Raw genomic sequence first — 18742 nt, forward strand, 5'->3', positions numbered from 1 at the left:
ATTAGGTTAGTTGTTAAACACCCCGTCTTTAGATTTTGAGCACTCTCGACGCTTCAAACGATATAAACGCACTAGTGACTAATGGTCTACTGTATTTTTCTCCCGTGAGGATTGGATTACTCGGGCATCATATTAAACGAGAGTTGCTCAGCAGAATTAAAAGATCTGGATCTGCGGTGGCGGCAACTATCTTAATGTAGGGGGATTTCCCCCAATATTGGACACTTATTGTTATAAAGACACCAAGCAGGTCACACATGGAATGCTCATGGGATGGAAACATTATCATTTGAAGTGGTTTTGGCACCTTTATAGCTCAAAATTTGTATCAAGTTAAAAAAAATTTATCTGCAAACAAGTACAATTAAATTGATGATTTGAAAATCTATTGAACTGGATGACATTTGCTATTAAGAAATGTACCAAGAAGTGAAGGGATTGGTGGGTGGCAGTTTAAACAACTAACACTCAGACAACAGATTAAAAGATGAGATTAAAACCTTCAATTATCAAGACCTTAACAATGCTGAAAGTGTTCTTAAATGATGCAACAATCAGATCTGTTCCAAATCCAAACCACAATCACTTTACAGTAATTTTGAAATGAAACAAGTTGGCATTGTGTTTTCTTCTCTTAACTGTTGAATTGGTTGTTTTTTTTCCATTTGTGTGTGTTTAGGCAGGAAGCAGTGATGGTTCCATATGCTTGTACGGCCTGACTCAAGGTAAGGGTCCATTTCACTAAACCTTGTAAGTGTATATATCTGGTGACATAAATTTCACGTACTTCGTCCATACTTAGCTACAACCAGTTTGATTTTCTACATTAATTGCTTCGATATGTCGACCAAGAAAGGGAAAGTCAACGATAAGCAGGCTAAAGACATGCCTGCTCACCTGAGAGCTTCGTCCACAGCCTCGGGATTGTCTGCCTGGTACACTTCGCCTAGGGTTGAACAAGTGCAAATAAGTCACAGGCCCCAGCCTCGCCTTGAGCTGATGTGCCATGTGCAGAAAAAATTGAAAGTGGGCTGCCTTGCTCAATTTCCGTCACCAACAAGGGAGTGTCTTCTCACCACATTTCGAAGAAAATACCGCAAGTATCCAGAGCACCACAGGCTGTACATGTGGTAGAAAATGAGCCCTGACAGACCTCACCAAGGTCAGCAGTCAGCAAGGGCCGTCTTTCTTCCCTGGTCAACAATGGAATTTCCCCTCTACAGCAAGCGATGCAAGCAGGCAGCAGTCATTCAATATGAAGGCGCCCATGGCTCCACCGTATGGGTCATTTCCGTGGTTTCAATCTGCACTGCAGGGGCCTTCTAACGCTACCCAGCAGATGTATCATCAACATTGGGGAAATCAACCCCAAGACAACTCTCACTTCCTCTGCCAGCGAGTCCGATCATTTGGGGCAGTAAATTCTGGCCCTGGTGAGAGCACGAATTTGCACTATCGGAGATTGGCAGCAATGCAGAAACTGAATTGGATTTCCTCAATCCGAGTGGATTTTGTAACTCCATGGCAAGGGATCAGTTTTTCCAGTGACGGATCTTAAGTCTTTTAAAAGACTCTCATAATCGCCTGCTCAAAGCAGTTTTGCATCTGACCAAAAGTCGATTTTGGTTACTTGCTCCCCAAGTCCTTTCATCCCACAAAGTATGAACAAATTCGATTTTTTGAGCGTGGACACTTATATGAAGTATTTACACGAAACGACTCTTAAGACTCTCATAATCGCCTGCTCAAAGCAGTTTTGCCTCTGACCCATCTTTTTGATGCTTTGGCGGATTCTTCCTGCCGAGAGACAGTCGACACTCAGTATAGTTAAAGATCATGTCACCTCGGCATTGATAAGCCAGAGTCTGGCTCTGTCAAGACAACATGCCTTTGATGAGCTGCTTGACAAAAGATATTGAAAGCTTCAAATGAAGTTCACCATTGATGAGGTCATCTTTTTTTGTGGAAATTTAGTCAAGGACATAGAGGATGCAGAGAAAGGAAATAAACTGGCAAACAAAGTGACCAAGACTGCAACATCTACTGCAGGGCCATACAAGGGGAATAAGTTTTCTCATTATTCTGCTCTAAACAGAAGATTTTGGGGCAACAAATCTTTTCAAGGGTGATCATCTGGCTATGCTACCGAGCAAAAGTATGCAGCCTATAAATCTGCATCCTCAAGTCATGGTAAATTCAGATTGGAGCAAGGTTTGTTTGATCAGAAAACAAAAAAGTGGATACTACATGTATTCCTTTCAGTTTCAAGACAAGTTGTCCTGAATATTTTGTTTGCAACTGGAAACCCCTTACAAGAGACAGGTGGATACTTCAGTCAGTTGTTCATAAAATAAAATTTGTAGAAGTTCCATTTCAATTATAGCACAGAATACCTCTAACAGAAATGAATTCTTAATCTCAAGTGGAGATTGTTCAGAAGGAAGTTCAAAAGCTAGTTATTAAAGGGGCAGTCACCGTGGAAGAACCGGTGATTGGACAATTTATTTCATCTTTGTTTTCGGTCCCAAAAAAGTTGGGAGAGCTCCCCCAGTGATAAATCTTCGTTCCTTGAATAAGTTTGTTTAAATACAGTAAAGTCTGGCTAAGTGGGCACTCTCGGGACCCCAGAATTTGTGACGACTTACGCCAATGCCGACATCTGCTGTAAGTCGTCATTTTGCCGACTTATGAATGGCTTTTTGGACACATGATTCATTGCACTAATTGGCTTTGATTTACCCTGGTTTATCTCATTAATGCTTGAGTTGAATCCAGCAAATTAATCCTCGAATTGTATCATGACGTTTGATAGTGGAGACCACGTGTACAAAAAAGTAATACAGATGTACATGCACAGTAGGGAATTAAATGCGTGCGTGGTCTGCGCGCACGCATTGACTGCAGCGCTAGTGCTAGTCATTCAATAAGACGACCCCCAAAATGGACAGAGCACATGCGAACAGACGAGAGGGGGTACTGGTATTGATATGCTCACGATGCATATGCAATGTATGCAGTATGACACTCTTTTGAGACACCGGTGCATGCAGCAATCACGTGCGTGCCAAACCACTTTTCACTCGACACTTCTTGCCAACTGCAGTACAGGAAGTCGATGCCTATGCGTGATTTTTTTGAATGCCGACTTACACAAAGGATTTTGTAATGCTTTTTATGGAAAGGGGACCGAGAGTAACATGACGACTTGAGTGAAATGGCGACTTATAAAAAGCCGACTTTGAAATAAAAAATTTAATGGAAATGCGTTACGGACAATCGGGACTTTAGTCAGACGGCTGACTTGAGTGATTTAACGAGTTGTACGATGTCGATTTAGCCGGAGTTTACTGTATCAACACTTCAAGATGGAAGGAATACAATTAGTAAAACATTTACTCATACCAGGAGATTTTTTTAGGTTCCATTGATTTCAAAGATGCTTATTTTATGATTCCTATTTATCAGGGTCATCAGAAGTATCTTTGTTTCATATTTGCATGCCTCCCATTTGGGCTGTCAAGCCAGTGGCATCGCTGCTCCGAGCAAAGGGAATTCGTTGCGTGTTTTATCTAGACGATATAAACTCATACTGGGCAGGTCTGCGGAAGAGTGCACCAAAAATCTCCAGTTCACGGCAACTACACTTCAGGAACTAGAATTCAGTATGAATCAGGAAAAAAATCATAATTCCAACCTAGACAGCAAATCACATACTTCTGGTTTCACATCGCTATTGGTACATAATCTACACATCAACCACCTAGAACTGTTGTTTAGTGGACTATACCCTTGGGGCATTGCTGAACCATCGACGCAATCCGACTACAGAAAGACAACATGACAGTCATGTCATACATCAGCCACAAAGAGGGGACTCATTCTTGGGAACTGTCATCCTTTGTAGAAAAGGTCTGGACATGGTGACTGCACAGACAAATAACATTGTCATAAAGTACCTTGACCGGGATATGTTATGGATGAAAATTGAAGGGACGTGTTGATGACACCATCACATGACGTGAGACTTCACATTAAAAGTGCCTTTTTCTCTACAGACCTGTATGCCTGTTTTGGTCATAACTTGGTGTGTACCTAGATAGGGATTTTTTTTATAAGATTGGAGTGACATTATGATGACGTAATCGATTGTCACATGATGTCGCATTAAATTGGCAATTTTGAAAGTCCTATCTCCAATACACCAAGCCGCATTGGCTTTTGACTTTGCATGTACACAGACAGGGATCTGTTAGGAACATTTTAGTGATGTCATGATCAATTGTCATGGAACATCACATCAGAGGTGCCATTTTATAGGCTTGCTTATTTTAATGCCGTGTTTACAAATCCTTGTCTCATCTTCATGTAGCTTCACACAAGTCCACAAATCAAAACAACCCTGTTTGTAACATGACAAAGGCATATCTAGTCTGTATTTTATCATGTTCAATGGGATTATAAACTGTTGACTTTTTTACTCTTTCCTTACTCCCTTTCCCCTTTTCCTTTTCTTTTTCTCTCCAAGTGCCTTGTGTCATTATAATAATGATTATTATAGCTATAAATAAAGGGTATTTCAATTTAATTTTTATTTATCATGTTTGGACATCACAGAAGCACCATTATTCACTTGGAATAATTCCACCAGCAACATGCCCATTGTGTCCATGATGTGGTCACGCAGTCGGCCTTCTGTTTTCTATGTAGCTGATGTGACATCCAAAGTGTATGTGTGGGAGCTGTTGACTAGTCAGGAAGGGCCAGTGGACATTGAACACTTTACAGATGGCAGGTAATTGTAGTGTGTTTTAATTTTGTCTTAATATCCTAACTCCCAAAGGGGGTATGCAAAATCGTTAATATTTGGAGGATTCAGGACTGTTCGGGCTATCAAGGAATTATTGAAAGTTGGAGGAGTTGCACGTGCATACCCCACGTCCATCCACTTGTCCAAGATTTTGGTAGGTAATTAGTTTTAAGTAAATACCAGTGTTGTAGTCAAGTGCTTTTTTCCGAGTACCAAGTACTGCCTAGTACTTAAGTTACTGAGTACAAGTACTTGGTACTTCCGAGTACAAGTACTTGGTACTTCCGAGTACAAGTACAGGTCTCCGAGTACGAATACTTCCGAGTATGAGTACGAGTACTTGTATTACGAGTACGAGTATGAGTATTTCCTTTTCAGAATACGGCCATATGGCAAATGGTTCATTGTGCGTAACTGGCCCAGGCCCAGTCAGAACTGATATGCAGACCCACTCACGGCTAACTGTTAAATGTGTTTGTAAGGGCATGCACAGGGGAAAATCAGGAAACTTTTATTTCTCCGCAAGCCAATCAACCATTTCAAACTGAAAGTATCAATAAAATAAGGCCATGGTAAGTCAAGCTATTCGAGTACTGCTATTCCAGTAAAAGTAGCTTTGATGATCGAGCACAATTTTGACATGTTGAGTACGAGTTCTTTGCTGCCCGATTACGAGTACTTTGCTGCCCAATACGAGTACCGTCATTTTGAGTATAAATACGAGTACTCTAACACTGAGTCCAGTTGTCAATGAATTTTGTTTGGAAAAGTCTCCATTAAGATTGTGTAATGGTATGTTGATAAAAGGGTTGTGAAGGGTACTATTTCAAATCCCAATTAGAGGTTGTAGGAACAACCACACGGTGTTGGGCTAACATGTTTGAGTTGATGGCAAAAAGCAAACCAAAAGTTTGCCAAAAACACTGACAGTCCAGAATGACAGATATTGTCAAAGGCAAGTGTGTAGTGAAAGTGTACCCATGTAGATCAAAAACACAAAATACTTTTTGGGGGGATAGTCTCAGCTCTCTCAGGTGATAAACGAGTACTGTTGAGTATATAAATGTTCAAAATTATATCTCTCCGGGTTGATTTTCCCGGAATTTTCAAAGGAATTAAGTCTTTTTATTTTAACTTCCGGTCTGATGACGTCATCAATTTGTTTTTGTGCACAGGTTTTGTCTGCTTAAAGGTCATCATATGTATTCATTTTGAAGCAATTACCCCAAACTTCGCCACACACATCAACTGAAAATTCATTTTTGACATTTTTTAACCTGCCGCTAGAGGGCGCTCTAACATTTTATGACATCGGTATTTTTTGTAAAGTATAACCTCGCCGGGAACCAGTGTTGTAGTACTTGTACTCGAGTACTACTTGAGTACTTTTTTTGGAGTACTCATACTCGTACTCGTACTCGAATGTCAAAGTACTTGTACTCGAAATGACGGTACTCGTACTCGGGCAGCAAAGTACTCGTACTTGACATGTCGAAATTGTACTCGTTCATCAAAGTACTCGTACTCGAATAGCAGTACTCGGAGGAAAAATGGTATAGCTTGACTTCATATACCACGGCCTTATTTTATGGATACTTTCAGTTTGAAATAGTTGATTGGCTTGAGGAGAAATCGAGTTTCCTGATATTCCTCTGTGCACATCTGGACAAGCACATTTAACAGCTAGCCATGAGTGGGTCTGTATATCGGTCTGACTGGGCCTGGGTTTGGGCCAATTACACACAATGAACCATTTGCCGTATGGTTGTATTTGGAAAAACAAGTACTCCTACTCGTACTCGTACTCAGAAGTACAGCAGGGGTGTGATTTTTCCGGATTTTTCCAGATTTCCGGATTTTTAATCTAACGTCTGCGGACTTTTTTTGCGGACTCCGGATTTTTAACGTTTTATGTTTCCGTAATAATATCGCCCAAAAACCTCCGGCGAAATATAGGCTCTAATTTACGATAATGGATAATGGACTGGTGACAAGTCTAATGCAGTGCGGTCAAGAACCTAATAGACATTAATGCAGTATGCGCAGTGGAGTACTTGAGGACCAGACTAAAAATAATTTTCAATGGGTTTGCAGCACCTCGTGTTTGTATATCGCGTGTGGATGTGTGTGTGTACGTGTATTGTGCATGTATTGTGCAGTGACGATCGTGTGCTAGCAATTCGCAAACACATTGGTGTCAATATTGCCGCGATTTTGTTAAGGAATTCAAGAGTATGGCTGGAAGAACTGGTAATAAAGTGTCACTGTGGATGGAAATCAGTTTGAGCTGCAGTAGTGCTTTGAAAAATAGCCACCACCAACACAAAATTTCTAAAATGTTTTGGAAGCCTAGCTTGGACTGGAGTTTTAAGTAAGATTAAACTTTTCAGCACCGTTCATATTGTTTTGTGTGAATCGTTTCTCTCTGCAACATGCAAAAGTAATAACATCACACACAGAAAAAGCCTTTATGAATCAATCACATATGGATTATATTATTTAATGACCAGACGTTTTTTCTTATTTTTTCCCCCATTGTTTTCTTTACTGAAGTGACAAAATTTGCTAACATTACAGAAATTACAGTACAAAAAATGTACATGCCCGCCCCTAGGCCTATATATGGACATACGTGCATGCATATGTATACATGTACATCTATAAAAGTACATGTACAATAATACATGTACATGTTCATGTACATGTACATATACATGTACATGAACATGTACATGTACATGTATATTACATGTCAACCGAAGTTCATGGATTTTTCATTTTTGTCCAATCACACCCCTGGTACAGTACTTGTACTCGTACTCGTACTCGGAAGTACAAGTACTGGTACTCGGAGACCTTTTCTTGTACTCGGAGGTACAAGTACAAGTACAAGTACTCGTACTCGGCAACCTAAGTACTCGGCAGTACTCGGTTCTCGGAAAAAAGTACTCGACCCACAACACTGCCGGGAACTAACATTATTGAAAGCAAGTTCACATCTTTTTCCACTTTCAAATTATAAGGCACTTCCAGTTTGGAGTGAAAGGAAGGGTCACGTGATTTGGCATGCATGAGATACAATGACGGTCCTGGATTATTCTCACAGTTGATTTTATATTGATTTCAAAAGATTAATCACGTGGTCTCAACATAATATGCATGGCTATGCCACTGTATTGTAAATTTATCAAGTACAATCGTTAAAAACAAGTATTCAAAAAGCTCATATCTCTAAAAGTAAAGGTCACACACCATTGCAATACAAAATATTGCTCGCCATACCATTTCACCCCAATGCGCATGTTTTTAGAGAGGAAAAAAAAACAATTAATAGTCGGGGACTAGAATGCCAAATTTGCTTTAAAAAAGTTTGACCCTACACCATCTCCTCCCCTTAATTTCTTGTTTGTATACGATTTTTGTATTTTGTCTTATTAACAACTGGGATGGTGGAAGAAAAATAAGCCCAGCGAAAGTGTTGTTTTAGGGCAATATTGTTGTAAAAATCCAACGTAAAATATCAGGAAATAAATTGGTCTGGTACCCCTCTCACGAGGCTTGTTTAAAAAAGCTTATTTTTGGGTACCAGTACATCTCTTTAAGGCATGCGGCCAACCTCGTTGCCATGGTCAGCTTGGAGAGCGCACCGCACGTATCACTTCCCAACTGAGTAGCGTAGTGGAGTAAAACGAGTATGGGACAGAGGTTAATTTGTAAAATGGCGTTGAAGCAGAAGCAGAAACAGGCGAATCGCGAGCAGACAGTCAAGAGAATTTTAAATTTTTACTTGTTTTTTTTAGAGTAAGTTGAACCAGTGTTATGTCACATGAATGTTGCCAGAATAAATGAAATTAAATCTTCAAAAAATATCCTTTGTATGTAAACTGTGTCGAGAATACACAACAGATGAATAAAAATTGATCCGCGTACGGTCTTCTGACCGTGAATCCGTCAATTCTGGTCGGGATTTCCGTAGCAACAATCGGTATGGTTATGCGTGTTAACACAGCATGTGCAGAGCTAGTGTCGCACTTTGAATCATATCATCTTGTGATTGCCGAACTCAACTTTTTGTCTCAAGTGTTAACACAACTTCCTTTGAAGAGTGAAGGACGGCTGAACAACAAACGTGGTAAGAAATTATTTTCACTTTTTACTCAAACATGTCAAAGCCTTCGGTAACTAGCAGGCCTAGATTCTCGAGGTGAGTCTGTAGGACTTACGGGAGTGACAAGCATTTGGGTGAGACTTCTTTTCCACAAATTTAAAATAAAATAAAATAAAACTAGAGGTTGTAGGAACAACCACACGGTGTTGGGCCATGGATTACAGCAAACTTTGCCACACACATCAACTCAAAATATGCATGTTTAAATCCATGTTTGACTTTTTCAACATTCCGCCAGAGGGCGCTCTAACATTTGATGACGTCACCTGTAAAATTTTTGTACAGTACTGCGTAGGCAGACACTCAAAAAAAAAAAAAATTTGTTTTTTTCATGTTTTTTAACCTGCCGCTAGAAGGCGCTCCAACTCTTCATAGCGTCACCCATTATTTTTATTATTATTAGGCACTTCCGGTTTCGACCGGAAGGAAGGGTCACGTGATTTGACGCACACAGGATAAAAGGAAGAGCATGTATTATCATGTCGATTCCTGCAAAATTCAAGTTCCGGTCTCTCACGGTTGATTTTATATTGAATTCCACAGATTAAATTTATTATATTTTGAAGTGACGTCACGTACGTGACCCCACGTACGTGACCCATGATGACGTCATGATGACGTAATTACAAAAAAAATACATCTGCAGTGGGTTGGGCATTCGTGTATTGACAATTGAAGTTCATATCACTTTTCTTTTTGACAAACAGTTCCGGAGAAGAATGTGTCTAGGAGAAATAACAAAAATATTGATTTTCAAAGATTAAATCTAAAATTCTTTGGTTACTTGTAATATGATACTTGACGACGTCTAAGTGGTGTCATTACCAGAAAGCTCAAGAGCTATGTTAACTGTGCTATATAATACTGATAGCCAAATCTTGATTTTATCTATCATGGTTAATTTTTTAGCAATTTTTTAAGGTTTAAAGGTCTTTTTATTGTAAATTCTGGTCTGATGACGTAATCTTTTTTTTTTCGCGCACAGGTCCGTCTGCATTATGGTCATGATGTACATTAATTTTGAAGAGGGCGCTCCAACACTTCATGGCGTCACCGATCATTTTTTTGTAAGGTCAATCCAAGCAGACACTAACAGCGTTGAAAGCAAGTTCATATCTTTTTCCACTTTCAAATTATTAGGCACTTCTGGTTTTGACCGGAAGGAAGGGTCATGTGATTTGACGCGCACGTTGGATTTTATATTGAATTTCAGAGATTAAACTTGCTATTTTTTGGAGTGACGTCACGTGACCCACGATGACGTCATGATGACGTAATTGCAAAAAACTACATCTTCAGTGGGTTGTGCATTTATGCATTGACAATTGAAGTTCATATATATTTACATTTTGACAAACAGTTTTGGAAAAGAATTTGTCTTGAAGAATAAATAAAACAAAAACAAGAATATTGAATTCATAGAATAACAGTAGGTTTTGGGCTAAAGCCCAAAACCTAATAAGAAGTTGTAAGCCAGCCTTTACATTAATGTGTACAGTGTAAGTTTGACAATATATGACTGATTTTTTTTTTCATTGCTCCATCAATCCAATAATGGTAGTCCCTTATTTCAGAACAATTCTTTTGGCAAATAGGGACCTGATTTAAAAAAACAAAATGAACATAATGGTTGAGTACTAAAAAGGGTTTCACCTATCATTCTCACTAAGACTGAGTGGGGGAGGGGGGTAGATAGATTGTGGTTTAATTTTCGTTATTCAGGTCTTTGTTGTTAGTGGGTTAATCGCCCACAGAGGAATGCCTGGCCATTTTTTTCATGGTGATGTACACGCATGCAAAAATCTATCTCAGTGAAAGAGGCCTTCGTTTTTGTGTATTTTGCGAAAATAAATACATCGCATTTAAAATATTCAATGTAGATGCTAAGGATATATAGTTTTTAACCTTCTTTGGGACAAATCTGTTGGCTTCAATACATATTTCGTGCATTTATGAGCAGTTTTTTGTAAGGCCGTTCTCAGCGACTTGTTTTTATGAACGAGCTCATGAATATCCATTTTACAGCACAGCCTGGAAAAACTGGTGCATGCGCATAAACCTCATGTCGCCCTGTGAGCCTCTGGAACAGCGGTGACCCATAACCCCTGGCCATTTTTTTTTATGGTAATGTAAACAGTAGCCTTATCTCTATTTTTCAACTGGTACGGTCATAACAAGTAATACCTGAGATGCAAGAAGCTAACATAGGTCTCGTACTAGCTATTTGTAAAATAAACACAGAAGAAACGCAGAAACCAAACACAGGTATAGTAAGTCATAATCACGTTTTACCCTGCCAATATTAGCTTTTGTCCTTCTCCTACCTCCCAAGTGAAATAAAAAATACGATGTTAATTAGATTGTGCAAGAGGATACCCACAATTTTGTGATTCTATTAACATGGTATCCTAGAGGTTTGTTTTTAGTTAGGTCAGAGGCAGTTAAATATAGGTAGAGGCATTGTTTTTACCTTGCAGCGACTAGTTACCCATTCCAAATCTATTCACACTGTGAACAGAATACAGATTATATATGGCTTGTTTTGTTTCAGTGTAAGGTGCTGGCTCTTCCATACTTTCCTCTGTTGCCCACACCTTGAGTGGCCTTTGGCCTTGTGATGGGCGATTTGCATAAAGCACAAAGCGGTATAATGTTCAACTTATGAATGTTATCAGTCTTACTGTTGTTATTGTCCTAGAGATTAAAAAAATGCCATCTTTTCTTTTCAATTTATGTTTTTAAATCATGCACAGGTTTTAAGTAGCTATTATTTTTCGTTTTTATCTTTCAGGTATGAAGTCAAACTGCGGGGTAACCTGAAAAAATGAATGTCAACAATGGCCAAGTCTATCAAGCTTTTGCAAAGTCCCTCGGAAAAACCATGAGTAGAAACAGACTTTAATAAATGTATCATATGCCAAGAGGAAACCAATGAAATTCCGAACAATTTTACTGAGGCCAGTTTTGAAACCATATCTACTGTGACAGATGTTAGATTAGACTCGACATCTTATCGTTTACGGACAGAGATTGACTCCAAAGAGGATTTCCTCAAGAAGCAACCAAAATGGCATCGTTCATGTTGTGGCAAATGGACAAGAATCAGTATTCTCAATAGGGCCAACAACACTAGTTCAACATCACCTTCATCTGTATCGACAAGACAATCAGTGCCATATTTTGGCATACAGCAGATGTACGTAATATGTGAAAGAGAGGGTTTGACAGGTAAAAGAAAGCATGAGAAACTAAGACGAGTGGAAAGTGGCTCAGTCCATCAACTGATTTACACACAAGTGGTTGATGCTGATGATCAACTCCTACTACTACGCATACATGGTGCAGAGAAAGGAAAGCCCCTTGACATGATTTCAGCAAAAGTAAGATACCACAAGCATTGCTGTGATACTCTAAGACTGCGCCAAGATAAGATGGGTCCTTATGATGATTATTATTATAATTATTATTATTATTATTTGGGTTTATTATCACCATTTAGCAGCCTAACAGCTGAATTGCACAGTGATTTACAATAAAAAGTTAAATGAATTAAAAATAAACGCATTTCACGAGAAATTAAAACACATGCAAAATCCACAACAATCCATTATTCTGACAAAAAAAACATGCTTGGATAATAGTAATTAAAAATTTATACATTTAAAAATCCTATCAGGGTCCCGGGCTGTTTCTAAATCCTGTGGATGAACTGGGATACTCCTCAAGTGTTCTACTCGATCTAAGATTCATAGTGTGTGAACTTTTTGATTTAGGGAACCACTCATTGAATCTACCGGATTAAAAAGCACTTAGAGCAAAGTTTGTACACATAGCGGTTCTTCTATCATAAAGGTGATCCAAACACAGAGTAGATAGAGCATGTTCGTAATCAATGTATTGACTTTCTAGAATAATACGGCAAACTTGTTTTTGGAACGACTCAATTTGATTGGTCTGTTTGAGTGTAATGCTTGAGTGCCAAACTGGCGATGCGTATTCTAGGACTGGTCTAACATAGCATATATGATCCTTAATGTAGAGTAGTACACCACCGCCACTCCTGTTCATTCGACATTGTAGCCCTCTACATGATACTGCTCGGGTGCTGTATTGGGTGTTATCTGGGATTCTGTGATTACAGCTACCCCCGTTTGTTGATTGGTGAGGAGCAATTTCAGTTCGTCCAGTTTGTTAAGTACCGAGCAAGCATTGGTCAACAGGAATCTCGGCAAGGCAGGAGTCTTCGAAGTTCGATGATTAACACAGGGGTGTGTGGGGAGATCCATAATATTTGTTCTAGGCAGCTGTTGGAGAACTGAATGTAGTCATGGTTGGATGGGACAGGTACTCAGTCCTCTTCTTCCAATTACCACTTGAATAGTGCAGGTTTGCATCATCATCTGTACCGGTATGCTACACTCAGCAGTAAGAGTTGATTTCTTGCTTCTTCTGCCTGATCTTCTGCCTCTGAATTCAAACAAGCCATTCAGTTTGATAGAGTTGGCTTGTTGTGGCTCAAGCTGGTAGGATGTTGAACGTAAGGCAACGAGCTGGTCCTGTGTGAACTTAATGTAGACTGGTTTAGCAGGGAATACAGACTGTGTTGTTACATTCACGTCATTCACATTAGTCAATTCATCATGCAGCTCATGGAAATTGGTGTCATCATTGGGGCCTGGATTAATTGATACATCCACATATATAGTTATGTCAACTGGAGGATCATGTCCTGGTACAAAGATGCATGTTGCCCCACGTTTCTCCCATTTAACAAGTGCAAATTTCGATGACCACCAGCAATAACCACGCTTAGGCCTAATTGTGATAGCAGCTACAATCGTCCTCATTACTGGAACAGTTAAATGGCTTACGTGGGGTTTTTGCAGGCATCCGAATCATGTATGTTTTAGTTCAACTGTTTGAAGGAATGACTGAATAATAAGAAGAACAACCAACATCGAAGTACAGGCAACGGCAGCCATGTTGAAATGATTTGGCTATCCAGACTAGATTAAAAGATCGTCTACAGTTTCGCAATTAGTTGTTAAAAACACTAGGAAAACGAAGACTAAGACGTATACTTGATAAGAAGACAGATCACATGAAGAAATCAAACTAGATTTATGTTTGTGGACAAATACAGGGCTGTTTCGGTAACACTGTGACATTTTGTGACATATATGTGACATAGTTTCAAGTATAGGTTCCATCCAGGAAGGATGTGTAGTTTATGTATATATTAAATGGTGGCATATAAATATGTGATTACATTCTCATAGGGCTTTGAATTATGACGTCCCATGTCATATAAGGCTGATAGGACAACATGTGCGGTAGAGTGGACCAATTCCAATACAGTTCTGTAGATATTGGCCTTCAAAATATGCACTTTCAATATGACGTCATATGTCATGTGATGATGTCATCATGACGTCACTTCAATTTTCATCTTTAACACATCCCGGTCTAGGTACGTTAGTTTCAACCCAATCGGACCTGTAGTTCTGTAGATATTGGCTTTCAAAATATGCACTATTAATATGACGTCACATGTCACGTGATTACGTCATCGTGACGTCACTTCAATTTTCATCTATAACACATCCTGGTTTAATAGCATACCAAGTTTCAACCAAATCAGACCTGTAGTTCTGTAGATATATGCCTTCAAAATATGCTCTTTCAATATGATGTCACATGTCACGTGATGGCGTCATCGTGACGTCACTTCAATTTTCATCTATAACACATCCCGGTCTAGGTATGTACCAAGTTTCAACCCAATCAGACCTGTAGTTATGGAGATGTAGGCCTTCAAGATATGCACCTATATTGTGATGTCAATGGTCACATGATGATGTCATTGGACGTCACTAAAATTGTCATCTATAACACATCCTGGTCTAGGTACATACCAAGTTTCAACCCAATCGGGTATGTAGTTATGGAGATATTGGCCTTCAAAATATGCACCTATAATGTGACGTCACGGGTCACGTGAAGACGTCACGATGACGTCAATATTCGGCGCACATGCTGGTCTAAGTGTGTGCCAAGTATAAGTCAATCGGATTTATTTTAATTTTCAAAGTGCCTTCCATGATGAAAAGGTGTACAAATGCTATGGGGAATGGCTGAAAAAGAAGAAAAACTAGAGCTGTATGTCTGTTTGAAAACAGAACACAGGGCTTTTTCGCAGTTAACAAATTGTTGGTCATTTCGCATTTACTTTTTAGAGTGCTTCATGTAGTTAAAGGTTGTTCAAAATGCTTAGAATAATTCCTAAAATGTAAATTCATCACATGACGCCAAAAGCCCTGCAATGACGTCATCTTGACAACACTTGTCAATGCACATTTTGTCATTGAGGTCTTGGTTTGAACCAAGTTTAAAGTCAATCCAATAGAAGGGAAGTGTGCGATTTTGGAAGCAGAATAAAATTATAAATATTAAAAAAAAAATAGAAAATCAAACGATGACGTCATCGTGACGTCATTTCTACCCATTATCTACCTATCACCATTATCTACCTACCCACAAAGTTTCATGACGATCGGACCCTTCCTTATATGTGTTTTGAAAAATCGCATTTTTGATGATGTCAAGATGACGTCACACTTTTTTTCTTTTTTTGTGTGCAAATACCTATTAACTAACGAACCAAATACAAAAAGAATTTCGAATTTTGCATGTTGCGTTCATGAGATATGGCTAAAAGGTCCAAAATTTCAAATATTCATATAAAATCGCATGATGACGTCATCATGACGTCACCATTTCTTACCTACAACACATCCCGGTCTACCCACATACCAAGTTTCAACCCAATCAAACTTGCAGTTCTGTAGATATAGGACTTCAAAATATGCACGTTTGTGATGACGTCACGTGACCCCTGATGACGTAATCATGACGTCACTCTTCGGGACACAACTTTGCCATAAGGACAATGCATTTGCTTAATTTGAATGATGTATGACAAAGTTCAATGCCAAAACTGTCGTGTACTAAAATCGTGCACAAAGTCTATGGGTTTTTTGGAACAAAAAGAAGGGAGAAAAAAAAAAAATTAGAACAAAAACAAGACTTTTTAGCAAATTTGCGAAAAGCCAAACTAGATTTATGTTTGTGGACAAACACAGGGCTGTTTCGATATTTTTTTGTGACGTGTGACATATAAAGTTTTAAGCATAAGTTCCATCAAGGAAGGATGTGTAGCTATGTTTATAATAAATGGTGGCATATTATATGTGATTACATTCTCATAGGGCTTTGAATTATGATGTCACATACACGTGATGACGTCATGATGACGTCACATCAATTTTATGTATGACTGTAATTTTATAGTAAAGAACAACTTAGCCAGAGCATACATCGTTGAAAGCAAGTTCACATCTTTCACCAATTTTAAATTACGAGGCACTTCCGGTTTCAATCGGAAGGAAGGGTCACGTGATTTTGCACATAATATAAAAAAATTAAGACCCTGGATTATTCTATCCATTCCTGCAATCGTCAAGTTCAGGTCGCTCACGTTTGATTTTATAGTGATTTTGAAAGATTAAATCTAATCATCTTTAACATGAAGACACGTGACCCATGATGACGTCATCGTGACGTCACTTCAATTTTCATCCATAACACATCCCTGTCTAGGTACATACCAACTTTCAACCCAATCGGACCTGAAGTTCTGTAGATATAGGTCTCAAAAATCTGCACTTTCAATGTGACGTCACATGTCGCGTGATGACATCATTGTGACGTCACTTCAATTTTCATCTATAACACATCCCGGCTTAGGTACATACCAACTTTCAACCCAATCGGACCTGAAGTTCTGTAGATATAGGTCTTAAAAATCTGCACTTTCAATGTGACGTCACATGTCGTGTGATGACATCATCGTGACGTCACTTCAATTTTCATCTATAACACATCCCGGTCTAGGTACGTACCATTTTTCCACCCAATCGGACCTGTAGTTCTGGAGATATAGCCCAATCTGTCAGATCTAGCCGAATTCTGCTAGAAAATGGTCACAATGAAAAATTGCATATATTGTGACGTCACGTGACTCGTGATGAAGTCATGATCAAGGGCGGATCCAGAACACACTTTTGGAGGGGGCCAAAAAAAATTTGGTCCCCCAAAAAAGTGGGTCAAAAAAATTACGGCGTGGGGTTCGGGGCCCGCTTAAGGGCCCCGAAAAAAATTTGGATTCTAGATGCTCTGTGGTGCGATCTGAGGCAATTTCTGACCACTTTAACCAATGTTTTTTGAGGAAAAGATGGTGGTGTACTCATTGCCTGCCTTTATTGCGATGTCACATAAAAAAAAAAAAAAATTGATTTCGTTTTGGGGGGGGGCCATGGCCCCCATTGGCCCCCCCCTGGATCCGCCCTTGGTCATGATAACGTCAATGTTCGGCACACAACTTCAGATGCTGGTCTAAGTGTGTTCCAAGTGTAAAGTCAATCGGATTGATTTTATTGCCCATAGTGCCTTCCACTGTAAAAACGTGTACAAATGCTATGAGGAATGGCTGAAAAGAAGAAAAAAAACAACAACTAGAGCTATGTCTGTTTGATAAACAGAACATAGGGCTTTTCCGTATTTCTTTTTTCTTGTGTCCATATGCAAGAACATACCGTAGTTACAGAACTATCTTCTCCACATATAGGATTTTAAAATATACACCTTTTAACCTGATCCACGTCACATGTCCCGCGATGACGTCATCGTAACAAAACTTGTCAATGCACGTTTTCATTGTGGTCTTGATGTGCACCAAGTGACGTCAATCCCATGAAAGAAAGTGTAAAATTTTGTAAGCGGAATAAAATATTAAATATTAAAAAAATCATAAAATATCAACCAATCACGTCAGGGTGACATCATTTCAAATTCTGCATACTTGTGACATTATCTACCTATCCACAAAGTTTCATAACGAAGGGACCTTCTGTTATATGTGTTTGGGAAAATCGCGTTTTTGATGACGTCATCGTGACGTCACACATTTTAAAAAATTTGTGCACATATCTATTACCTGACAAACCTACTACAAAAGCATTTTTGAAATTTGCATGTTGCGTTCGTGAGATACGGCTTAAAGGTCCAAACATTCAAAAATTCATATAAAATCACACGATTACGTCATCATGACGTCATCTCAATTTTTACCTTTAAAAATGGGGGGGGGGCCCTCATGCCATATTTTCAATGGGGAGCGTCAATAAAATCCTAAAATCATTCACACTATATTAACTACAAATGCACCCTTGTCATGACTATTTCTTTAGGGGGAGACCGTTTGCATGTACATCACAATCCTTCTTTTGCTAATGCAATTTTTTTTTAACGGAATTTATTTTGGAGGGGGGCTTGACAAAATTTGGGGGGCTAAAGTCCCCCCTAGCAGCCCCCCCCCCCCCCCCCCCCCCGTAGAACCGCGCCTCAACGTCACATACGACAGAGCTTTGTCAATGGTGCCATCAAGCCTTTACAATATCCTGGCTTGTGTACTGTCTGACAATGCAGCCTTTGATAAAAGAGATGAAAAGGGCAGAATTCTCCTGGATGAAGATGGCACCAGAATGAATTTGCAAATGAGCACTCATAAGAAGGTTTTGAATCATGCCCAAGATATTCTATTCACAGCGACAGGCTTGCAAACTCCACAACATGTTGGTTTGGCAGTCTATGTGTACCATAAGACAAGAAGTAAAGATATTATCAACGTACTAAACAGGCTTGGCTTG

At 39.2% G+C, this 18742-nt stretch overlaps 1 protein-coding gene across 1 annotated transcript in view; it reads left to right on the forward strand.

Annotated features, from left to right (window-relative positions):
• The window catches only part of LOC119722047 (cytoplasmic dynein 2 intermediate chain 1-like), a gene marked incomplete at its 5' end in the record, with an annotated part of 71559 nt that overhangs the window by 15202 nt on the left and 37615 nt on the right, over window positions 1-18742 (forward strand). The window contains 2 exon segments of the mRNA XM_038192035.1: window positions 680-725; window positions 4615-4792. Of these exon segments, the coding sequence (XP_038047963.1) occupies window positions 680-725; window positions 4615-4792 (224 nt within the window).

This window comes from Patiria miniata, unplaced genomic scaffold, assembly GCF_015706575.1.
Source record: "Patiria miniata isolate m_02_andy unplaced genomic scaffold, ASM1570657v1 HiC_scaffold_14, whole genome shotgun sequence".
NCBI classification, from domain to species: Eukaryota; Metazoa; Echinodermata; class Asteroidea; order Valvatida; family Asterinidae; genus Patiria; species Patiria miniata.